The sequence below is a fragment of the Panicum virgatum genome, chromosome 8K (assembly GCF_016808335.1).
Source record: "Panicum virgatum strain AP13 chromosome 8K, P.virgatum_v5, whole genome shotgun sequence".
NCBI lineage: Eukaryota > Viridiplantae > Streptophyta > Magnoliopsida > Poales > Poaceae > Panicum > Panicum virgatum.
This window is the reverse complement of record NC_053143.1, coordinates 12,792,054-12,818,007: the sequence shown is the minus strand read 5'-3', so window position 1 is coordinate 12,818,007 and position 25,954 is coordinate 12,792,054. Positions and strand designations below refer to the sequence as shown.

The 25,954-nt window shown below is 42.7% G+C and overlaps 3 protein-coding genes across 3 annotated transcripts; 1 reads left to right on the top strand and 2 right to left on the bottom strand.

The window, feature by feature from the left end:
• Window positions 1-1,494: 1,494 nt before the first annotated feature.
• LOC120646172 (21.9 kDa heat shock protein-like) lies at window positions 1,495-2,568 on the bottom strand. The gene has a single exon (XM_039922864.1). It carries the CDS (start codon window positions 2,382-2,384, stop codon window positions 1,758-1,760), a length of 627 nt encoding a protein of 208 aa, XP_039778798.1. The 5' UTR covers window positions 2,385-2,568; the 3' UTR covers window positions 1,495-1,757.
• Window positions 2,569-12,076: 9,508 nt separating this feature from the next.
• LOC120645461 (protein NRT1/ PTR FAMILY 1.1-like) lies at window positions 12,077-14,579 on the top strand. The gene is made up of 5 exons (XM_039922242.1): window positions 12,077-12,134; window positions 12,538-12,755; window positions 12,858-13,414; window positions 13,499-14,153; window positions 14,550-14,579. Exons 1-5 carry the CDS (start codon window positions 12,077-12,079, stop codon window positions 14,577-14,579), a joined length of 1,518 nt encoding a protein of 505 aa, XP_039778176.1.
• A 3,896-nt stretch (window positions 14,580-18,475) lies between these two features.
• LOC120645460 (nascent polypeptide-associated complex subunit alpha, muscle-specific form-like) lies at window positions 18,476-19,048 on the bottom strand. Its single transcript, XM_039922241.1, has one exon. It carries the CDS (start codon window positions 19,046-19,048, stop codon window positions 18,476-18,478), a length of 573 nt encoding a protein of 190 aa, XP_039778175.1.
• Window positions 19,049-25,954: the final 6,906 nt, after the last annotated feature.

Genomic DNA, 25,954 nt, shown 5'->3' with positions numbered 1-25,954 from the left:
GCTAAGAGCAGAAGAAAACCGAGGGAAAAAGGGAGAGGTCTCCTTAGCATGAGTACATAAGGTGTTTAGTTGTGTAGTGACAAGAGGATAGGCGTCTCTTATATAGGGTGTAGAGGTGCCTTGGGTTCAGTGAACATGGACACTCTTAATGGTTTTGATGAGAGTCAATTATTGGTGCCATGAATCACTAGTAACGCGAAGGTTAATTCACTGCAATGAATCACATGGCTGCTAGATCTTCCAATTAGGCGAAATTCGAGGATGGTTGTATTGAGGTTAGATAATCTTTTTACCCAAAATAGTATTATAACAATTTAGTGTTCTAAACTAATTTCACATTCAACTTTCAAGGTTCTTCACAAAGAAGATAAAGAAACAATGGAACTATGCTCAACCATGCTATGAAGAGGCCAATGCCCTCCACTCCTTGTGGTTTTTTATTCCCGTTAAGGGTACTTTCTCGAACTCATGGCACTTACTTATTTACTTTTCAAAATCTTTTACGTGCACAATTCAGAGTACATAGTTTTGCGCCTGAATGTTGCTATTTGTGTGTATGCCGCTGGAATTTGTGTGTGTGCTACTTCCCTGGACCTTCAAATTTCACACACACACACATACACAAATGCACGCTCGACACAAATTTTGGCATATACACAAAATTGTGTGAGCAATATAGTGGCCTCTAGTTCGTTGATGCCGACCAACTCTCTAGCGCGGCACGCGGATGCGGCAGCACGACGGGAGGGGGGGAGAGGAGAGATGGCAGCCAAATTCAAGGTATCCATGCGTCAAATATGCAGCCAATCCACATACAAGCAGGAGGCTGGAGATTGAGGGCAAAGATAATCTGAATAAATACTAGTCCAGGAGCAGATTATCTCCTTCCTCGCGTCGTTCATCCCCCTTACCGAGCTCACTGTTCTTTGCCAAATTCGTCGTCCTCATAACATCACTCGCCGATTCCTTGATCCACCACCGTCAATGAGCAACTGTGATCCCATTTGAGCAGATCCCAACCCAAATCCATCACCAGAGTTCCGAGCTTGTGGTTTCCCTCATCTTCAGGCTGCCATCATGCCGAGCATAGCAGCTCTCCGGTGAGTAACTTGTTCCCGTGGTTTGAGTTGTGATCCGGAATGTCTAGGAAGGGAGTAAGAGGTGAGAAAGGTATGCCGAGCATAGCTGCGGCCGTGAGCCACGCACACAGCAGCGCCAAGGAGCGACAGCAGGGAAGGGCAGTGGGAAGGGGGCGGTAGACGGTGGGGAATGGGCGGCGGGGACAGAAAAAATAGAGTTTGGTGACTAATCTTTTGGACAGTACATGTTCGGCTAGTTTAGAAACTGCTTAACTTATTTCGACTGATTCAATAGTATTTTGTGAGAAAAAATAAATAATAAAAAAACCCGACTAGTTTCTGCAGGTAGACCATCATAACAGAGTTTAGCTAACATTTTGGATAGTTAAATGATAATATGAAAAGTAGAATTTAACTAACCTTTAGATATTCTCAGCAATTTTAAGATATTGTTTATATCTTTCCTCATTATAGAACCAGAAATTGTTATAGAACCAGAACTTTTGATGAATAAAATATCATCCAACTTGGAGATTCTGGCTTGGACTATTCATTAGGGCTTTGATCCAAGGGTTGGTACGAGAAGATGCTGGACATTGGACAACACGATCGTACGCAACAAACACACACTACGGTCAACGCCAAGTCGCGAACACACGCCTCGTCAGGAATTCACGATCACATCTCGGCCTTGGACGCCCTGACCTCCGTCGCCTCGTCGCCGCCCTCGTCGCCGCCGGCGATGCTGATGACGCGCGGCTCCCGCCCGCGGTGCCCGGCGACCTTGGGCACGGTGACGGTGAGCACGCCGGCCTCCAGCCTGGCCGCGACGCGGTCGACGTCGGCGCCGGCGGGCATCCGGAACCGGCGCCAGAACCGGCCCGCGGCGCGCTCGGCGCGGTGCCACCGCTCGCCCTCCTTCTCCTCCTCCGCCCGCCGCTCGCCGGACACGCGGAGCACCCGGCTGCCCTCCTCAACCTCGACCCTCACGTCCTCCCGCCGCACCCCGGGCACGTCCACCGAGATGACGTGCGCGTCGGGGGTCTCCTTCCAGTCGCACCGCGCCAGGGCCACCCCCGCCGCCTCGGCGCCGCCCGCCACCCTGCTCGGCGCCGCCGAGACGGCCGAGAACGGCGACTGCTCGAGCACCCGGAACGGGTCGTCGAGCAGGTCCCACGCCAGCCCGCGCCCGTACGGCACCAGCGCCGCGGCGGGCACGGCCTGCGCCAGCAGCGCCACCACCACCGTCGCCGACGCGAGGACGGCGGCTCCGGAAGCCGGCGCCTTCCTTGATGCAGCAGCCATTGCTATTATTATCAGCTTGATGGATCGGAAGTGCTCAATCGCTCGCGCGCTTGGTTGATTGCTTTGCAAAAATCTCTAGCTCGTGCTCGTGTGGACAGATGCTGTGCCAAGGGAATGGATCGCGAGCAATTTATAGGCGCGACGTGGGAGACGAGGGGTGAGCTCGACCTGCCGATCGAGACGTTTTCTAGGCTCTTCTGGTTGTTGACGACGGAGGGCATGTCGGTGGTAGCGGAGAGCTCCTGGAGGCTCTGGAAGCGTCCTTGGGCTGGGTTGGGTTGGGCCGGCCTTCTTGGCTCGTGCAGGCCGACCTTTGTATGTTTGAACAAGGGGAAACTGGGCCTTCTGGTTTCATGGGCCATACATGTCGGATAATGCGACTCTAATACCTTTTCTAAAAATAATCTTGGAAACAAGCAATCATTAAGAATTTATTTAAGATAATATAACACTTAAAGGACCAATGCTCATAGGGAACAATTTCATGATGAGAGATAGAAGGCTATTCTCCACGTTCGCCGGTACTGTGAGCTTTTTCTTGCATTTCGTGATTCCTCCCATCATGTAGTCATTTTAAAGTGGATTTTTTTTCTTCTTGTTTTTGTGGAAATGCATAGCCAAACATGTCTTCGGCTTCGTTTGGCAAGTTGAGGGTTCAATCCACGGGAGACACAATCCAAGGGATCGGGTGGATTGGTGGATAGCAAAACCTATAAATCAAGAGAGCCAATTTGGGATGGAGGGAGTATTTGGCTAAAATTGGATTGGTGGATGGGCCATGCTGCTGTAAATTCAATCAAACCAGCCTATTTTGACTTGTAGGATTTCAAAAATATCAAAATTGTATTTTAGTATGTATATATAATTGCTAACAGTGTACACCACTATCTCATGCAACTCAAGGCTCAATTTGTGTTTTCCACACTCTTTATCATTATGTATATTGAAATACTTAGTCATATTTTTTTTCTAATTTCTTTAGACCACAATATGTTTAGGGTATAAACTTCACTTTTCTTGATGTGTTTTCCTATTTTCTTTGAATTAAATGAATTTCCTAAAAATATTTGAAAATTATTTGTATCGGTGGGTGGGGGCCGCACCTACCCCTACAGATGGATTTCCATGGGCGAGAAAGAATGGAAAAATACATGAATGAAATTTGTACAAAAGCCTATTGTGACCCGTAGAATTCAAAAATATAATCAAAATCCCATTTCAATGTATATCTATACCTATTACTAAAGCAAGTAAGGTTTCCATCCAAATTTTTAGTTTGGTACGTTTGTTGTTTGGTCCGCCTATGTTTGTTAACAGGTGGGCCCATAGTCCATCAACCAGAATCCTAATCGGAATCCAAATAAATCAATCATAATCCTAATAGGAACCCGAACAAATCAATACGAATCCCAATACAATCAAAAACTGGAGGATTAATACCTCACGCGGTCATACATGTTATACATGGAGTTTTCACCAAAAAATTATTGGGCCCATATATTTATGGGTAAAATTTATATTATCCGTAACAACCCACGGGCAAAATGCTAGTAAAGGTTAAAAGTCTCGAAACCACAATATATAGCTAACCCACACTACTATCTCATACAACTTAAGGCTCACTTTATGTTTTCATACTCTTAATCATTATATATATTAAAATATATTTGTCATATTTTTTCTTAGTTCTATAGGTCACAATATGATTACGGTAGGAATTTCATTTCTTTTTTATGTTTTGCTATTTTTTGTATTAAATAATTTTTTGGAATAAATCTGAAATATTTGTAGGGACGAGTGGAAAATATTTTTTAATTTTGTTTATATTATAAAAATAGCAAAACACATCAGAAAAGTGTAAAATTTATTCTGTAAGGCTATTGTGACATAGAAATAGAAAACAAATATGCTTGACAAGCATATTTTAGTCGGTACTGTGAGCTTTTTCTTGCATTTCGTGATTCCTCCCATCATGTAGTCATTTTAAAGTGGATTTTTTTTCTTCTTGTTTTTGTGGAAATGCATAGCCAAACATGTCTTCGGCTTCGTTTGGCAAGTTGAGGGTTCAATCCACGGGAGACACAATCCAAGGGATCGGGTGGATTGGTGGATAGCAAAACCTATAAATCAAGAGAGCCAATTTGGGATGGAGGGAGTATTTGGCTAAAATTGGATTGGTGGATGGGCCATGCTGCTGTAAATTCAATCAAACCAGCCTATGTTGACTTGTAGGATTTCAAAAATATCAAAATTGTATTTTAGTATGTATATATAATTGCTAACAGTGTACACCACTATCTCATGCAACTCAAGGCTCAATTTGTGTTTTCCACACTCTTTATCATTATGTATATACATTAGTCATATTTTTTTCTAATTCTTTAGGTCACACTATGTTTAGGGTACAAAATTCACTTTTCTTGGTGTTTTCCTATTTTCTTTGAATTAAATTAATTTCATAAAAATATTTGAAAATCATTTGTATCGGCAGGAGGGGGCCGCACCTGCCCCTACAGATGGATTTTCATGGGCGGGTGACGCCCCAACCCTGCTCTACGAATGTTTTATTTAACTTTAAAATTCATTTCATTAAAAATGGCAAAATACATGAATGAAATTTGTACAAAAGCCTATTGTGACTTGTACAATTCAAAAATATTATCAAAATCGCATTTCAATGTATATAAAGGTTAAAAGTCTCAAAACCACAATATATAGCTAACCTACACTACTATCTCATACAACTCAAGGCTCACTTTGTGTTTTCATACTCTTATTCATTATATATATTGAAATATATTTGTCATATTTTTTCTTAGTTCTATAGGTCACAATATGATTATGGTAGGAATTTCATTTCTTTATTATGTTTTGCTATTTTTTGTATTAAATGAATTTTTGGAATAAATCTGAATTATTTGTAGGGACAGGGCTTCACCCTCCCTTGAAAATGATCTTTTAATTCTGATAAAATTTTGTTGAAAATATAAAAATAGCAAAACACATCAGAAAAGTGTAAAATTTATTCTGTAAGGCTATTGTGACATAGAAATAGAAAATAAATATGCTTGACAAGCATATTTCAGTTTATATAATAATTTTTCTTACTTTAAATTTTTTATAATGTGTGAGTGTGTTATTAAATACAACTACAACAAGCTTAAAGAAAATTAAACCATAACAAAAATAAAATATGCCTATACATTTATTTTGTGTCATATGTATTAACATAAAATTAAATTTTCTACCCTAAGGCTATTTTGACTTATAGAACTAAAAAATATATAACAAGCATATTTCAAGTCCAAGTGACACTACAGTGAGGTTTGACACAGCCAAACACTTTCGCACATTAATACATCTCATATATATAATTCATTCAGAATACATGGATGCATGAGATTTTAGAGAGATGATTACATGAATCAAAAAATATTTTACTAGCTAAATATTTAAATGGTAACAATTCTCGATTCTCCATCCTTGCATGCTAATGGCTTGTCATCTTTTCTTATGCTTGGTTCTATAATCCTCAAATTCTGTAGTAGGTCTGTGAAAAGGTTCATTTCATCATACTAGTTATATTCTTCCACATCGTTGATACCATCAACTCCTATGATATCTTGTTTTCCAGGGACGACAATATATTTTATCTTCTTTGGAGAATCAGCTACATGCAGTACATGTGCAACCTATGAAACAAGTACATATGGGTCATGTTTGTAACCAACATTGTTGAGGTCAACAATTGTAAGCCCATAGCCATCCACCTCAACACCTTTTGGATGTTTGACCCAACTACACCAAAAGACCCAAATTTGTTTATTCGAACCGTAGTACACTTCACATATATCATCTATGACACCATAATATGCTGTACTTTGGCTTGTTCTCTCATCTAAGGCCTCAGCACAAACTCCACTGTTCTTAGATATGGTTTTCTTGTCCTTTATACAATGATATAAAATAGATATCCACTAATATCATACCCTTGCCATGATGTGATCTTGCTAGATGTGCCAGCTGCCAATCTTTTGATTGTTTGCTGATGAATGGTATCTCCATCTGGTAGATCCAAGTCATTCAACCAAGCAGTCAGTCGGCGCTTGTGCTCTCTCATGATCCAATCATCCGAGCAACCATTACTTTCTACACCAATCATGCTCAAGTGTTCATTGACTAAATGTGTCATTATGGTGAGGTGCTGCAAGGTGATATAATGTGCTTGTTGCACATCTTTAAAATAATGTGCTTGTTGCACATCATACATCAACTTGTGTGGTTGTATCACTCTAGTCCAATAAATTGTAAAATGCGCAAGCTGATGCATGAACTTGTCAAAAGTGTGTATCTACGGTCACACATACACCACATAACGTATTTAGGTCACAAATTTTAATGTGGAGAAGAGGGAGGGCCATAATGCAAATATGTGTTCCCCTTTAATCGATCGGTGGCCTTCAAATGATTCGAGTAAACATCTGGAGAGCATGGTCTTCGATTTGATGAATGAGGTTAGTACCTTTTTACTTGCACTAACTCATTTTAATAGTGCCAAAGTGAATGCCAGTAGTATCTAATTTATTTTTGCTACAGGATATGTTACACGCCAAGGCAGGCACCCGTACCATTACGAGAGTCTTTTTTTTTGAAACAATCTTTTTTTATCATGTGATTGTTATGGACTATGCATGAATCTCTAGTACTGTCACTAGTGTTTGTTCGGTCTACAATATTCTTGTTTGTTTTTTTTCAACTCATTGTGCATTTGCTTATAATATTCTAGGCCTCGAGAATTTAGAATATTAAATTTTGATGTCACACTATCAAGAGTGGTCACAAAAGCAAACAACAAATTTATGATCATGTTTAACAAGCTATCGACGGATCGAACTAGGTAGCACAAGCATCATCACATGGCAGAGACCAACGTCAGCCAAGAGATATTTTGCATTAGGGCTCTCCCTCTTCTCCACATTAAAGCTTGTGATCTAAATACGCTCTGTGGTGTACATGTGACCGTAGATGCACACTTTTGACAAGTTCATGCATATATTCGTGCGTTTTACAATTTGTTGGACTAGAGTGATACAACCGCACAAGTTGATGTATGATGGGTGCAATTTACTCCCAATTGTGCCCACACCTTCCAACCTGCCCAAAAAGCATGGAATAGGCAAACCAAGGTCCACTTTATCCTTTACGTAACCTAGGCAACACTAGATGATTTCCTTGGTATTGTATCCCTCTATCATGGACCCCTCACGATAAGCACGATTTAGTATATACCGGTTGAGAATGAACATGAAACACTCATACATCCCCAATTCGTGTAGGTAAAGTGGACCAAGTGCCCGTCAATATCATGGGCCATGTGGTGTGGGTGCAAGTTCAATCACCAAACAGATTTGTTCCATCCGTACTCAATGCAAAGCGAACATTTATCAGGTTCTTTCCAAATTCCAAATAATACTTCTCATAGAACTTCTTCCACTGGCGAGCATAAGCTTTCCGTCGCCCTTCTTGTGCTTATCTCAAGCCCACCATCACATTAGTTCAGCATCTTTTGGGTTTGAGAAGAAACACATCTGGTGATCTGAAATGGGTAAGTACCAAATAACCATGGCAGAAATTCGGCTCTTCTTCTCAGAAATTCCTAAAGTAGTGTTTGCTAGAACAACATAGGCAACACTATTCCTCGCAGTACCCTTCCTCTTCCTTTTATTCCCACTAGTTGGACCTTGATTGTCACCACCACAGTAACTAGCATTGTTTTTTGTACTGACTTGCAGGACATACATGGCATTTGTGAAAGTCATTGAAAATATCCCCACGATACAAAATATAATTATTTGGACATGCACGAATAGTTCTTTCCACACCAATTGTGAATGGGCTACCAAGCTTCTTTGCTTGGCATGTGTTCGCTGGAACTTTATTTGCCTTTGGAAGCAACCAAGCCAAGATAAGCAGTAGATTGTTGAAACTATCATCTGACCAACTATGCTTAACCTTCAGATTCAACAACACAAGTATGAAGTGAAGCATGGTCCAGTTCAAGTATACATTTTCCTCTACCAATTTTCTCACCATCTCAAAGTTTGCTAACCCCTTGGCTCTACCAACCAATAGTTCCACTTTGGTGTTGGCACAACAACTGGCTCAGAAAATTACCATTGTCAAGTTCATTGTCACTACTATCACCCTCAAAGGGCCCATCATAGACATCATCACCTAGGAATGCACCAACCCCATCATCATCATCACCTCCACCATCATCAAAATCATCATAAGCATCAAACATTCAGTCAAACTGCTCATTTGTATGATTTCATCTAGTGGATTTTCATTGGAGAGGGAGCATTCGTCTCGCCGTGATACTTCCAGATTATGTAGTCCTTAACAAAACCACTCACCAATACATGCGATCTGATTGTAGTTGGATCATTGAATATTCTCAAATTCCTGTAGGCTTTCCATGGGCAATGTATCATCTGTGTCTTCTCATTTCTTGTGTGGTTCTTCGCAACTTGAATGAAGTCATTGAACTCTCCGCAAAAATAGGCATTTGTCCTTCTTGAATTGTACATCCATGTCATATCCACCTCTAAATAAATAAGTTAAAACAATCATGCTTTTATATAAATATAGAAAAAATAAATCAAAACCTTTTCTCGAAGAAAATCCATAAATGGCCATAAATGCATACTTCTATATATGCATAGATGTTGAAAAAAGTCAATTTAACAGGTAATAAATAAAAAAATCAAACCCAAACTATTATTGTACCACTGAATCTTGGAAAAAACTCTATCATGCATATGTGTAAAGATATAAAAAAATAAATCAAATCTTTTTGTCAAAGGAAATGGAGCCCTAAATGAACATAAATATATACTTCTATATATTCGTAGATGTTGAAAAAACCCAACCTATTATTTACCACTAAATCTTGGACAAAAATCTATCATGCAAGTGTTTAAAGATAGAAAAAACAAATCAATCATTTTCCCAAAAGGAATGGATTTCTAAATGGACATAAATATATGCTTCTATATATGTGTAGATGTTAAAAAAGTCAATTTAACTAGTAGTAAATAAAAAAATCAAAACCCAACCTATTATTGTGCCACTAAATCTTGGGAAAACAATCTATCATGCATGTGTATAAAGATAGAAAAAAAACAAATCTTCTTCTCTCTTCTCCATAGATCTAGGAAACTATTTACTTAGGAATGAGACTAAAACTTATAGATTGAATCCACATGATTACATAATCTTGTTCTACTAAAATAGCACAACTTCATCCAAAAGTTTGAGAAAAATGGTGCCTCAAATGGTAAATAAACACCGTGGAGATCTAGATCTCTAGCTACAAAGATGAGGTGGATGTCCTCTCAAAGAACTTGTGAAAATGATTGATTTAAATATTCAGTCGACACACTTCGGGTCGTGGTGCCCAATGATCTTGTGACTTGTAACTGAATTTAAGCTTTTGAGTTCGGCCGCGGTGGCAAAGCGTTTGAGTTTTTGTGATCGTGGGGCGCGGGGCGAACCTTCATGTCATTAAGAAAGTAGAATTAGGCTGCGAGCGAGAAGACCCCGATTACGCTAGTGAGCGAGGGTGTCGTAGCCACTGGGGTATGGTAGAAGCAAAGAGAGCTCCATTTGAGCCTTAAAACTAACAAAAGAGCAAAGAAATGAAATGGGTTAGCATCAACTTACCTCCTAGAGCCCCCCCTCCCCAAATCGAAGGAAATCCAGTTCAAAACCTCCCCCCCCCCCCACCCTTTTTTTTCCTTTTTTTTTTGGATTTTCGGCGAGCTCCTCCCCTAAACAAACAATGTCTTGTCATGAGGAGGAAGAAGGGAGTCTATAGCTTTTGACGGCTATTTTTAGGGGCAGGTGGGGACAAGGTGAACCACCCCTGAAATTCATTTGTAGGGGCGGGCACCCCCTTACCTGCCCGTACCAATGGGCAACATACTCAGGGGCGGGCGAGGGCCCCTATGAATAGATTTCCAGGGGCGGTTCATTAGCTACAGTAACCTTGTTCCCTTTGTAGGAACGGGTGATATTTTGGTCCGCCCCTGAAAAAATCAGGGCATTGCTACAAATTGTTTTTGTAGTAGTTGGCTACAATGTAATTGCAGCAAGTTATCTCTACTAATAGCAAACCTCACATCAAGGAGCTAGAATGGAGAATGTGATTGCTCGTACACAACATATATAGTTTGCTTGAACTCTTTCCAGTATTTTGAAATAATTCATTTGAATTCTCAAATTGATCACTAGAGAAAAGTTAACATCTTGCTTCCTGACTAAAAACTAAATAGTTAGATATAGAAACCTATAAACTCAAATGCTATTTTTAATCTTGGGTGCTTGATCTCCAAAGATCATGTCATGCTTATCTTCCTACAGGAAGATTTTGCTTTAAATTATTGTTGATCAAGAAATCATTTAATTGGAGTATGTACAGATGGCTGTGTGCATGATTACAATTAGTGATGTTTCATTATCTTCTAGTATCTATTGCTATATATCTAAAATAATTCATATGTATTCTCGATTTGATCACTAGAGAAAAGTTGACATCTTGCTTCCTGACTAAAAACTAGATGGGTAGATATAGAAATATATAAACTAATGTGCTATTTTTTTATTTTGGGTTCTTGATCTCCAAATATCATGTCATGCTTATCTTCCTACAGCCAGATTTTGCTTTAAATTATTGTTGATGAAGAAATCATTTAATTGGAGTAGTATGTACAGATGGCATCCTGTGTGCATCATTACCTTTAGTGATATTTCGTTATCTTCTGGTATCTATTGCAATATATCTTCTGGATTCTTTTTCTATCTTCTGGATTTCATGGATTTGTCACATTGTTCAAAATTTAAAATTGTTTAGATATTTGATATTCTATATATAACAACTTCTCTGAACATTCGCGAACACCACAGAGCTCATTGTTGTGAAAGATGGAGTGTGCTCATAGGGAAGAACAAGTTCATCAGTCCAAAAGAGGCGGTCTTCAAACTATCCCATTCATCATTGGTAATGTTTTTTTTTCTCTCTAATGGATTATGAAACTTAGATCTATATGCTCCTTATATTTTTTTCCAATGATTTCAATACAGAACATTGATAACATGTTGACACTTATCTTCTATGTTACCCCGATACGCCAGGGAGGGGGCGTATCCCGTATCGGATACGTATCCGATATGGATACGCATCGGATACGCGGTGGACACGTATCCATGGAGTATCGTAAAAAAAATAAAACAAAATTCCGATACATAGAAGATACGTATCCAATCCAGCAAACGTCCAACCTGGGCTGCGGATATGCCCAGCCACGAACAGAGTGGAGGCCGTGCAACACGAAGGGGAGCAGAAGGAGAGTCCTGTGCGGGCAAGGTTGCTCGCCAGCTCGCGTGCTTGCGTCGGCCGCCGAACTGCCGTCGATTCAGGCTCCGCCGCCCCCGATTGAAGCACCGCGGACCTCCGCCTTCGCTGATTGGAGCTCCACCACCGCGGGATTCGACCTTTGCCGCCGCCGATTTGATGTCCGCAACCGCCGGATCGACCTCTGCTGCCGTCGATTCGAGTTCCGTGGCTGCCGAATCGACGCTCCGACGCTGCGAGCGGAGGTGGTGTGCCATGGAGCAGAGGGCGGACGGGGATGCGGGCGGTGGAGCAGATGGGGATGGGTTGCGGGGAGCGGAAGCAGCTGTGCGCCTGTGCGAGAGCTGAACTAGACACGGATGGGCTGGCAGTCGATTGGGCAGGGCACTGGTACACATATGGTGCTTAGATGGGCCGTGGGCTTTCCTAAGACAATGGTAGTCAGATGAGCATTATTATTATTATTATTATTATTATTATTATTATTATTATTATTATTATTATTATTATTTAAATAGTAAACATATCTGTGTATCAGATTGTTTAGGAAATTGTCGTATCCGCGTATCCGTATTCTTCCGATACCGATACACGTATCCGTATCCGTGCAACATAGCTTATCTTGTGCTTTGACAGCTAAATATTTTATTCCAAGCATACACCCAGCTGTATAGACGCCACTCATTTTTTCATATAATGATATTAATGTACGGTTTGACTCTATGTCCTTATTTTCAGTTAGTGAAGGATGTGAAAGGATTGTGAACACGGCTGTCAGCGCAAATATTATTATATACTTGACCAAAGAGTACCATATGGGAGCTGCAGCTAGTGCAGTGATTGTATTTGCCTACCAAGCAGCCACAAATTTCTTACCTATCTTTGGGGCTATTCTGTCTGATGCGCTATGGGGCCGCTTTCTCACAATCTCAGTCACACTTATTGCGTGCACAATTGTAAGATTTAGTTACTTACCAATCTACAAGAAATTTTTTTAATTTGAAAGTAGTTCCAGATGTAGTACACATTATTTGATTTTGTGTTGGTTTCCTATCTAGGGAGCTGTTCTTCTGTGGTTGACAACAATGGTTCCAATATTGGTCGCAGAAGATTGTGGAAATAAAGATCAGAATAGCCAGAGTTGTCAATCACCGACAACATTACAGCATTTTGTCTTGCTAACTTCCTTAGTTTTCTTATCAATTGGCGCAAGTGGCGTTCGTCCTTGCAGCCTTCCTTTTGGTGTGGACCAGTTTGCTCACTGGAGTGGTGCTAGAAAAGACCGTGCACTCAAAGTTTTATTTAGCTTGTATTATGTATCAATGGGTGGCTCAGCAATTATTTCTATAACTCTCATCGTATACTTGCAAGACAGACTAGGCTGGAAGATTGGTTTTGCCATTTCCGTAGCTATAATGGCATTTGCTACATTTTTAAACATTGTAACATCTCCTATTTACATCAAGATGAATCCACAGAAAAACACATGGCTTAGCTTAGTGCAAGTGATATTCACTGCTATAAGGAATCGACACATTCAATTTCCTGAAGCAGGTAACGGTATGCAATACCACAACACTGGAGAACTGGAGATAGTCCCATCAAGCAAAATGAGGTATTGATCACCTACAAATGCCTGTTTCATCTTGTAAGCACACACTTGTTATTCTTAAATTAATCATTAGTTCAAAACTTACAGGTTCCTGAACAGAGCATGTGTGCTGAGGGCGCATGCAGATAGTTCTAACATCGAAGTTCTCAACACCAATTCGTCGAATGTATGTACAGTTGAGCAAGTCGAAGACCTCAAGCGTACACTAAGTATCATCCCTTTGTGGTCGGCCATGATTACCAGTTTGTTGATACAACAGGCTTCCTTTAGGGTGCTACAGGCAGACACCATGGACCGTCATGTTGGTACCACAAAGTTCCGAATGCCTGCTGGTTCCATTCCAATCTTTGAAGTAATTACTTTTACATTGTGGTCAGGGTGCTTCGACAGATTCATGATGCTATTCCTTCAAAAGATCACAGGGAAAGTGCTAGTGCTCAGTCATAAGCAGAGAATGGGCATTGGTGTGCTGTTTTCTATTGCATCTGCTCTTGCGGCATCAATAGTAGAGTCTATTCGGAGGAAGCAAGCAATAAAGCAGGGTTTGGAAGGTAACACTGATGGAATTGTGAATATGTCAGCATTGTGGCTAGCACCTCAGTGTGTTTTTGCTGGTCTCACCAGTGCATTTGGATCCATAGGACAGATGGAATTTTACTATGCGGTGCTACCGAAGACAATGAGTAGCTTAGCAATGGCCCTCCTTCCCCTAGCAATAGGAGTAGCCAACATTGTAGGTACGGTAATTGTCAAGCTTGTCAAAGTGATCACGGCTAGAGGTGGAAGAATAGGTTGGCTACCTGATAACCTTAACCAAGGACACTATGATTACTACTATTTTCTTCTTGCACTGCTTGGTATGGGAGGTTTCATCTATTTTGTTGCCTGTTGTTATTGGTTTGACGAATCAGCACCAAACCAACTTGTTGAACCTCATGAAGTTGAAGCCGATACGACATGAATATAGGGCTTTCTACAATGGATCATGTCGTGGTTGTTGTAGCATATTTTTACCAATAAATGTAACCTGGTTGTTTATTAGTAGAACTATTAATCCTTCATTTTTTTATGAGTCTCGCATAATCATGAGTTACATTACCTTATTTGTTTTTCATGTTGGTTCATTTCACTGTGTCAGCATGTACTACTTGTTAAGTGTCTTACTTAATCACTTCTAAGGCTTGATTACCGTGTGCAAAAGTGAAGACCAAACCAATGGTTAACTATATCATGCAGTGTCAATGGAGTCTCCTTCATGGAAGAAAATCTCAGGCTGATCAACACTGGCATCCAACAAAACAAGTCATTCTAGGATTCAAAAGTTGTCCTAAAAAAATTAGTCATTCTACCTCCATTCCATATGTGCATCTGTGCATGCAAACACGCAGCAGTCAATCAAAGATAAATATTGATAATAAAAAGGGGTAATCATTTACCTTCTTATTAATTTATCCTATAATTCCTAGAATGACTTGTTCTCGGAATGGAGGGAGTATACACTAAGATGGGTATGTGTGAAAAAAAAATTATGTTATTTAAGATGTTTATCCTTGCCCCCAAAGATGCTAAATGTACCACTAGATGTCAAAATCATCCTAGTTTGCATTGACTCACTCACACATTACGTGACAGCAAGGAACCAATATATGGGATCAACATACTAGTGTCATGTCTCCATCCTCTCATGGATCTACCTCTACCTATTCACTGGTGACCCTTGGATCTACAGCCCCATCAAAATCTCTTGTCCCTCAGTTTATACCTTCTCAACCCCTACTACAATCCATCCTTTTGATCATTCGTGACCGCCCTTCTTTCCTTTTTACTATTTGTCAGTCCTTCAAGCTAACCAAACGGAGCGTGAAGATTGTAGCATCACAAGCTCTGTCTGGGCTGTGCAAGATTTCCTTAAAAACAGTTTAGTAGCTTGATTTTTGTTCTTACTTTAAAAATGTGAAAGATAATTTCAGTTCATCATACTATGGATCGTCAATTTGGATATTTTGCCAACAATGGGAGGTGAAGTAAAAAATGGAATTTGTTTTGGTTATTTCCTTTAATCAGGGTGCACATTTTCTTATTTTTATCACCAGCTTTGGGTGAGAATATTATAAGAACTATATTGAGTGCACTCTATTAACGAAGCTTCTATTGCTGCCCGTGCAAATGCACGGGTTCGCAACTAAGTTCCCCTTACTTATTCCGGGTTTGCACCATTTTTTATGAGGATAATAAATTCTACATATGTGCTGATTGTAAATATATGTATGATGGTTGTTGCATAACAAAGACGTGCAGCACTTGGAACAATTTTCAGACATTGCAGTCTCCCCTCCGAGTCTTTCAGTCCACCGACGAAGCCACGAAGCCGGCTGCGACCACGAAGCCAGATGTGATGATGCTCGTGATGGAGGCGGAGCCGGAGAAGACGTGCTGCCACATCTGCGAGCTGGAGGAGGAGCGGCGCGTCATGGAGGATGGCCGACGATAGGCGCCGGACGCTGGAGGCCGTCGCCGCCCTCAGGGAGGAGCGCTGGCACCGCCTCCTGCTGGAGCCCGCCAACGCCAAGCTGGAGCGCGAGCTCGGCGACACCCGGCGCAGTCTTGGCGGAGGTGGAGCTGCTGCGCCGCTGCGGATGCGGGAGGAGTTGGAGGAGGAGCGCCGGATGCTGCAGATGGCCGAGGTCTCCGACGCCGAGGTGAGGAACGCCGCCGGATCAGGGAGGCGAGGGTAGCTCCGGCGAGGAACTCCGAGCGTCGCGGTGGCGGCCGGTTGCCAAGGGGAACGGCGTCGCGAGCAGCCACGGAAAGGAAGGAGTCGCTGGCTGGGCTGATATGGGTCGTAGGCCGAGAACAGGCCCCGGGTTGGCTGGACTGATGGTTGGATAGGAATCGAACAGCTCAGGTGCGTGTGCGTGACCCCCTCTCTCGCGCGCGCGGCGCCGACGATATTTGACATTTTTTAAAATGAAATTCGCAAGCCTTTCAAAATATAACACAAGGCGTGCGAATTGTTTCGAAATAAGAAATTCTGATTTCTTTTCTTGGTTTCGCAAATTTCTTTTCTGTTTTTTTATTGGGCACCTAAACTACCCATTTTACCCCTGCCAAGATGGATTGGATCCCACTTTGATTCCTCCGTCCCCTCCTTCTCTCGCCCGTGTTTCCCGTGTTTTGCTGGGAAATTTAAATATTTGCCACCCTTACCAGTGGTCGTCGTCCAGTTGCCACTCTTATATTGGAACTAACAAATTTGCCACCGCTACAGTTTCGGACGTCTAATTTTTGCCATTTCCGACCACGTGGCAGGCCACCTCAGCGTGCCAGCGTGGCCAGACTATGGGAAAAGACTCCGCTGCCCCTTCCAAAGAGAATACCTCGCCTCTCACTACCAGGTAGGTCCCACCTATCATTTCCTTCTTCCACCTCGTGTCTTCCTTTTCTATCACTACTACAATAAAGATTTGTAGGGGCGGGTAAAACGCTATTTTTAGGGGCGGGTAGAAAATCCGTGGCTAGTTCTCGCTGCTAAAAATACCTCTTTTTTAGGGATGGAAAATGAACTCGCCCCTAAAAATTCATTTCCAGGGGCGGGCCACCCCCTCAACCGCCCCTGGAAATTCATTTGCAGGGGCGGTCCACAAGCCCACCCGCCCCTACAAATGGATTTTCAGACCTCCTTAAAATCCATTTGTAGGTCCATTTGTAGGGGCGGGTGGGCTTGTGGACCGCCCCTACAAATGATTTTCCCGCCAATAATTTTTCAAATTTGAAAGTTTCAATTATGTTTTCGCTATTTTTTGCAATTTGCCGCCAATTTGCATTCAAGCCAATTCAATTCATTCAATGTAGTAGGCGATCGAAACATAGAATATATTTAGTAAATAAAAATTCTTACGCATACAAAATTAAATTATATGAAAACTAAACATCATTACAGTACAAATTGTTAAAGTGTATATTGAATACATGTTTTTCTCCTAATCCTCCCTAGGACCGCTACTAGTGGCGGCACGGTGCTGTTGGTTCTCCCATTCACGAAGCCCAATGTATTTATCTTCGGTTGCCAAATCTTGTACTTCATGGAAAAATTTGCCCCTCGCATTGACCACTTCATGCATAATGAAACGGCACAAATCGTCAACTATAATTAGAAGTTGTTTCTCGTGGAACTGGCTACCGTGTTCTTCAGGATGAATCTACAATTATGGAAATCATGGTAAAATTATGCAAGTGCTAGTGATAGTAAAAAAAATTATATGGAAATGTATGGAATTGCTTCATTCTAATTTGTCGTGTTTTCATTACCTGTTGTTCCGGTTCGTAATCCGGATCAAGCGCCTCCATTGAATGATGTTCTCTTTGCGGAAATGGGTGTGGATCGAGCGGATCCTGCCACCTGCCATCCACCCAAGCCCCTTGTCCAACCCTAGGGCCACCCTCGTCCCCACTTTCAGACTCGTCCGTCGCGGATTGGACATCGACGTCAGCTTGGGTCTCCAACTCCATTTGGGATGCAATTTCTTGAAGCTCGTTTTGCATCTCTGCGTCATCCCTTCGAAGGGAGGATGACGACGCAGGATCCATCTATGACTTCTACACGGATCACGAACATTTCACATTTAATATATAATTACTTGAATAGAAATGCTACAAATGCAGACTTCATAAGTACAATATGATTCAATATTACTACAAAAAAAATATATAAAGTACAATATGATTCAAATTACAATTAAACCATAAATGAGAAATGCTACAGAATATATATAAAGTATAAGCCATTCAAATTACAATACTTAAAAATAAATAAATAAATAATATTAGAGTGTACATTACTATATCATGAGCATATGGCTTTTAAATTACAATTATCTTGAATAAAAATAATACAAATGCACATTATACAAATATCATGAGCATATGGCTTTCAAATTACAATTATCTTGAATAGAAATAATACAAATGCACATTATACAAATATCATGAGCACATGACTTAATTGAACTGAATTAATTATTTTTAGAAAACCCTAAACAGGGGCTGCTAGCTGGGCCCCACTGGTCAGTGAGTGGCCCAGCCCAGCCCCAGCTCCCGCACACCATGGGCATGGCCATGGCCACGACCAGGCACGACGGCGGTGGAGTTCGGCCGATGCAGGGTAGGGAGGCGAGAAGGTGAGAGAGGCAAGAAGGCGGTGGGGCGGCCCGCGGTGGGGACGCGCAGCGGTGAGCAGCAGCGGCTGCGCCCCGGTGGCGGCGAAGCAAGAACACAGGGGGAATGGGTTGGGGAGGAAGAGGAGGTTACGGGGAAGCTCAATGTGGGCTCGATTTGACGGAGGGCGGCAGGAGAACGGAGATCGACGAACGGGCCGCGCTCCGGCGGAGGAGCACAGGTGGCTTCAGCGGCGCAAGCCCCGATTCGGCCGGGGTAGGGCTCGGCCGAGTTCGGGGAGGGGCGGAGGACCTCAAGCGCGAGGAAGAAGAGGGGGCCGCCCGTCGAGGAAGGGGCCGCCGCGGAGGCGCCGCCGGTTGGGGAGGGGGCCGCCGCGCGGAAGGCGCTGCCGGTCGAGGAGGGGCCGCCGCGGGTAGGCTCCAAGGCGCAGGGAGGGAGGTGCGGCCGCGGAGGCTTCGGCATCGGCGGAGACGGGCGGCGGCGGGGCGGGCAGGAGGCACGGCAATGGAGGAGAGGCACAAAAAATTTCGGCAGCTTGACGGCGTCCCGCTCGCTCGATCCGAAAATGTTTCTAAGTCCCGGCGGGGGAGATATTTATATAGAACCATTTGTAGGGGCGGGTGGCGCCCCGGCCCGCCCCTACAAATGGTTTTCCATTTATGGCTGAAAATTGTAATAATACAAATAAAATAGTAAAGCAAATAAAAAAATTGTGAAAATTTTACCAAAGAGTTATTGTCACTTGTGTAACATAAGAAAAATATCTAAAACACATTTCAGTGAATATATTGAATAGAAGTGAGTATCGCTATGTCATACTTATATCTCATATAACTTAAGGCAAATTTTGTGTTTTGAAGACTCTTGAACACTAAACATGTTGAATTGTATTAATTATATTTTTCACGTGTTCTATAGCTCACTAATTGGCAATGGTAAAAATTTCAAATTTTTTTGAAACGTTTTGCAGCTCCTTTTGAATTAAAAGAATTACAAAATTATTTTGAAAACCATTTGTAGGGGCGGGCCGGGGCGTCACCCGCCCCTACAAATCGATTTTTAGGGCGGGTGACGGCCCGGCCCGCCCCTACAAATGGTTTTCCATTTATGGCTGAAAATTGTAATAATGCAAATAAAATAGTAAAATAAATAAAAAAATTGTGAAAATTTTACCATAGAGTTATTGTCACTTGTGTAACATATGAAAAATATCTAAATCACATTTCAGTGAATATATTGAATAGAAGTGTTGAAACAACAAAGTATGGCTATGTCATACTTACATCTTATATAACTTAAGGCAAACTTTGTGTTTTGAACACTCTTGAACACTAAACATGTTGAATTGTATTAATTATATTTTTCACGTGTTCTACAGCTCACCAATTGGCAATGGTAAAAATTTCAAATTTTTTGAAATGTTTTGCAGCTCCTTTTGAATTAAAAGAATTACCGGAATTATTTTGAAAACCATTTGTAGGGGCAGACGGGGGAGTCACCCGCCCTACAAATCGATTTGTAGGGGCGGGTGGGGGATGGCCCGCCTCTATAAATTATTTTCAAAAAACATTCCGGTAATTATTTTAATCCAAAAAATAGAAAAACACATGATAAAAATAGTCATATGTCACACTACTATCCCATACATTTTAAGGCTAACTTTGATTCAGAATCTCATAAACAACAATCTCAAAATCTAATGCAAAATTAGGCTAATGTTTGAACAATTGTATTACCATAAACAAATTACAATCACTTTCGCACATTAATACAGGAATGCACGATATATTTAAGCGGTAACAACTCTCGATTCACCATCTTTGCACACCCAAGGCTTCTCATCTTTTCTGATGCCCGCTTCTATAATTTTAATCTTCTGTGGAAGGACTGTGAAGAGGTTCATTTGATCATACTGATTGTATTCTTCCACATCATCGATTCCCTCAACTCCTATGATATCTTGTTTTCCAGGGACAACAACGTGTTTTGTCTTCTTTGCGGGATCAGCTACGTAGAGTACCTGTGCGACTTATGAAGCAAGTACCCATTGGTCGTCTTTATATCCAATATTGTTGAGGTCTACAATCGTGAGTCCATATCCATCCACCTCAACACCTTTCGGATGTTTGACCCAACGACACCGAAAGACCGGGATTTGTATATTGGAACTATAGTGCACTTCCCATATATCTTCTATGACACCAAAATATGTTGTATTTTGTCCTGTTCTCTCGTCTAAGGCTTCAATACGAACACCACTGTTCTGGGACACGGTCTTCTTGTCCTTAGCGACAGTATAGAATAGATATCCATTAATATCGTACTCTTGCCATGATGTGACCTGGCTAGATGGACCCGCTGCCAATCTTTTGATTGTTTGTTCCTCCACGGACTCCCCATCTGGTAGATGTAGGTCCTTCAACCATGCAGTCAGTCGACGCTTGTGTTCTCTCATGATCCAATCAGCCGAGCGACCATTACTTTCTGCACGAATCATGCTCAAGTGTTGATTGACTAAAGGTGTCATTATCGTGAGGTGCTGCAAGATGCTATAATGTGCTTGTTGCACACCTTTGAAATCTTTGTTGATGAAGATTTTTCTCCCAACCGTGCCCACACCTTCCAACCTCCCCAAAAAGCATGGAATTGGCAAACCAAGGGACACGTTATCCTTTAGGTAACCTAGGCAAGACTCAATGACTTCCTCGGTACTGTATCCCTCTATCATGGACCCCTCAGGATGAGCACGATTCAGTACGTATCAGTTGAGGATGGACATAAAACGCTCATACGTCCACATTTCATTAAGGTAAAGTGAACCAAGTGCCCGTATCTGGTCGACCATGTGAATCATTAGGTGTTCGGTTATGTCAAAAAACCCCGGTGGGAAGCACATCTCGAGCTATGCCATAGTTTCTGCAATGAATTCTTTGAGATCCTGCAACTCGTCTTCATCTATCACCTTTTGTGAAATCCTATTGAAGAAGTAACACAACCGAGTGATTACCATCCTTACATATACTAGCTTGATTGCTCTGATTGCAATCGGGAGAAACAACGTCAGCAACACATGACAATCATGACAGTTATAGCCGCATAGTGACAAATCTTTCATCGACACTAGTTTCCTTATGTTGGACGTGAAACGACTAGGGACTCTGATCCCTCTTAAGCTCTCGCACATTGCCTTTTTCTCATCACGTGTCAAGTTGTAGCTAGCTAGGGGAAGTTCGTATCTACCATTCCCTTTTTCAACAGGGTGAAGATCTTTTCTTATCTTCATGGCTACCAAGTCCTGTCGTGACTTGTACGTATCCCTTGTTTTGGCAGATGTCTCCAGGAGGAGCCCAATTGTGTTACCAAACACATTGTGCATACCATCGATTGCATGGCGGACCTCAAGATTTGCCCAATACAGCAAGTACTTGTAGAAAATGGAATGTTTCTTGAATGGTACGCCTTTGATAGGTGCCTTATCTCTCTTTCTCTTCTTCCCATCTTCCTTCTTCTTCCCATAAATGATCTTCACGTTTCGGACCATATTGAAAACATAATGCCCGTCTCGTCTTTTTGGAGTAGAACGGAATTCAGGGTTGCCATCAAAATGATTATAGAACTTCTTACTTCGGTACCTATGCCCCTCAACCAAGAAACGTCTATATCCAAGGTAAACTACCTTCCGAGAACCCTCAAGGACAGACGATACGGTGTCATCCACGCACACCGTGCATCCCGTCCTTCCTTTGATCTGTCCTGACAGGACAAACAATGCCTGATAATCATGGATAGTGACGAATATAATAGCTCTAAGATTAAAGGGCTGTCGTGCAAAACCATCATATATATCGATACCCTCCTTCCATAAAGTTTCCATCTCTTGCATCAGAGGCTCAAGAAAAACGTCTATATCAATGCCAGGATGCTTGGGGCCCTGTATAAGCACGGATAGCAAAAGATACTTCCTCTTCAGACACAGCCATGTAGGCAAGTTGTACATTATCAGTTACACTTTAGTGTGGCGCAACAACTGGCTGAGAAAATCTCTTGCATCAGAGGCTCAAGAAAAACGTCTCGAAGTTTGCTAACCCCCGGGCAATAGCAACCAATATCTCCGCTTTAGTGTGGCGCAACAACTGGTCGAGAAAATCACCATCGTCAAGTTCATCATCACTACTATCACCATCCATGGGACAGTCGACGTCATCTCCATGGGATCCACCAATACCACCACCACCATCATCATCAGCATCATCATCATTGTCGTCGACACCGTCATCATCTCCGTCGCCATGAAAATAAGAATAAACCAATCTGTTAAAATCCTCGCCTTGTACGATTTCAACAAGTGGATTATCCGTCTGAGGTGGAGCATCCGTCTCGCCATGTTTCTTCCAGACCGTGTAATCCTTGACAAAATCTCCCACAATCACATGCGATCTGATTGTAGTTGGGTCGCTGAATACTCTCAAATTCTGGCAGTCATTGCATGGGCAATGCATCAGCTGTGTCTTCTTATTTCTTGCATTGTTCTCGGCAACTTGAATGAATTTGTTAAGCTCTGCACGAAAATAGGCGTCTGTCCTTTTTACAGTGTACATCCATGTCCTATCCATCTTTGAACAGTAACAAATAATTCAAATGAATTAAAAAAGCAACTACTTACGTAAATAATTAGAAAAAACATAAATTCATTTCTCCAAAGTATAATAACCATAAATGACATTGCAAATATACATACTAATCTATAAGTGTAGATATTAATAAAATGTAATTTAGATAGTACTAAATAAGAAAATAAAACCAAACATATTATTGTAACACAATTTCTTGCAAAAAAACTATCATGCATGTGAGTGAAAATAGGGGAAAAAACAAATCTTCTTCTCTCTCCTCTATAGATCTAGTGAGTACTTTACTTAGAAATGAGGCTACAAAATGTAGATCCAATACTAATGATTAGATAATCTTGTTCTCCATCTAAAATAGCACAACTACATCCAAAAGTTTGAGGCAAATGGTGTCTAAAATGGCTAATCCACACCATAAAGATCTAGAGCTAGTTAGAGGGAAAGAGAGCACCATTTGAGCCACAAATCTAACAAAAGAGTTTAGGAAAGACAAGATATTAGCGTCAACCTACCTCCTTGGGCCCCAAACTTCAAGAAAATCGAGTTGAAAATCTCTCCCGCCCCTTTTTTCCTTTTTTTATCTTGGGGAGCACCTCTCCCGAGACAATAATGGAGGGTCGGGAGGAAGAAGAAGCACCCAGATTTTTATATACTCTTTTAGGGGCAGGTGGGGGGTCAGCCGCCCCTACAAGTAGTTATTTCTAGGGGCGGCTCACCCCCACCCGCCCCTGAAAATGTCATTCCCTAAAAATGACATTTTCAGGGGCGGGTGGGGGGTGAGCCGCCCCTAAAAATAATTGTTTGTAGGGGCGGCTGACCCCACCACCCGCCCTAGAAAATGGCTCCCATTTTCAGGGGCGGCAGAGGTTGTTAGCCGCCGTACAGATGTCATCTTTAGGGGCGGAACATTTCTACAGTACTCTCGCTCCATTTATAGAGGTGGGTGACTTTTTGATCCGCCCCTAAAAAACGAGGCGTTGCTACAAATTCTTTTTTGTAGTAGTGTATCTTCATCGGCGAGCTGCCAGGTGCTGGACCCGCGCGCCCTGGAGCCTGCGAAGCACGAGGCCGAGTTGATGGTCTACACAGCGGTGCACTGCGCCTAGCTGGAGGGCAAGAACTGGCCGGCCATGGCAGACATCGTGGCGAACCTGAAGACGGCGTCCGCGCTCTGCAAGGGCAGTGCCGGCGGCAACCCCGGAGGGTGCGGGTTCGAGAACAGCTCCTCCAGCGCCAGCCACTCCGTCACCTCTATGGACCGGTCCCGGGGCGTTGGTCTGATGGAATTTAAAAATTATCCATTGCTACTAAGAGCTTCGATTCAAAGCTTTGATTAGCCCGAGAAGAATAGTGTTCAAATTCGTTGCATAGTTAATTCTCGGGCAGCTGCAGACTGCAGTGATTCAAATCCATGCCGTGACTAGCGACCAATGGCGGCAACAGCCACTACCAGAAAACAGCACATTCATCCTTGTTAGTTAGTATCGGTTGTCTTTTACCCGGTACTAAAAAGTGCATTTAGTACCGGTTCTGCAACACAGTACCCATAGGACTATTTAGTACCGACTAGAACAACGAATCGATACTAAAAAACACTACTGACGTCGAGAGATAACCATTTAGTACCGGCTGGTGGTTCCAGCCGGTACTAAATAACACCCAAAATATTTAATACCGAGTAGAGACACTACCCGGTACAAAAAATATTCTATTAGTACCGAACAGAGCCTCCGTCCGGTATTAACCTGACAACGCGGAAAAATATCAGAATGGACGAGCGGCGAGCACCAGCCTTATCTATTCCCTTCCCTTCTCCATTTTTTCCTCATCTCTTCTTTCTTCTCTTGCTCTTTCCTTCTCCCTTCTCTCCTCTCTCGTCCAGGGGTAGATATGAGGCGTGGCGCCCCCCGGCCGGCCACGGCATGGCGGCGGAGATGCGCGCGTGCACTGGTGCTGCTCGGCCCCGGCGGTGGAGGCAGGGGGTGGCGCTGCCCTGCCGTGGCGGCGGAGGCGCACGCGACCCGGTCCCAATGGCGGAGGCACAGGGACGGCGCTGCGCGGCTTGGGCGGCGGAGCCCCGCACCGGCGGGTGCGGTCCGGCCCCGGCGGCGGAGGCTCGCGGGCCGCGCGGCCAGGCCTCGGCTGTGGAGCCTCGCGCCAGTGGCGCGGCCCGGCGCCTACGTCAGAGGGCACGCCGGAGGGAGCGGCTCGAGGCGGGGTGGCGGAGGTATTCCGACGGGCGCGGCCGGCCCACGGTGGCAGAGCCACAAGCGGGCGCGGTCAGCAGCGGCAGCGGACGCCCCGGCGCCGGCTCTCTACGGCAGGGCGAGGGCTTACGGCCTGCACCACCGCCCGGCTCATGATTTTTTTTTCATTTTTAGGTATCAGCTGAATGTTGAATCTCTTCTTATTGAATCTCTTGTGTTGTATAATTTTTATTATAATTTTTTGTCTTTGTAATCTTGACTTTAATGTTGTAACTTAAGTGAAGCTTTTCCGGCTCCTCACTCCTTCCTTTCTGCTTATTTTTTTTCTTCACGAGCAGACTTCTTTTCTTCCCACTGCTTTTTCTCTGTTTGTGAAGAACAGAAGTCTGTTCTTGAAAACAGAGAAGAAATATGGAGCACGATGGTGGAAAGAAAAAAAAGAGGAGAGAGAAAGGATGAGGAACCGGAGAAGCAATTTGATTTTTTTTTACAAAAATATCTTTAGTACCGGTCGGTGTTAGTGACCGGTACTA

What these genes read in the sequence shown, in the direction of transcription:
- LOC120645460 (XM_039922241.1), bottom strand. Translation starts at nt 19,048, where the DNA reads ATGCCGAAGCCTCCGCGGCCGCACCTCCCTCCCTGCGCCTTGGAGCCT.
- LOC120646172 (XM_039922864.1), bottom strand. Translation starts at nt 2,384, where the DNA reads ATGGCTGCTGCATCAAGGAAGGCGCCGGCTTCCGGAGCCGCCGTCCTC.
- LOC120645461 (XM_039922242.1), top strand. Translation starts at nt 12,077, where the DNA reads ATGCGGGCGGTGGAGCAGATGGGGATGGGTTGCGGGGAGCGGAAGCAG. An exon ending in GCGGAAGCAGCTGTGCGCCT is followed by an intron (nt 12,135 to 12,537) that starts GTGCGAGAGCTG and finishes CCTTATTTTCAG; the next exon opens with TTAGTGAAGGATGTGAAAGG. An exon ending in GTCCCATCAAGCAAAATGAG is followed by an intron (nt 13,415 to 13,498) that starts GTATTGATCACC and finishes CAAAACTTACAG; the next exon opens with GTTCCTGAACAGAGCATGTG.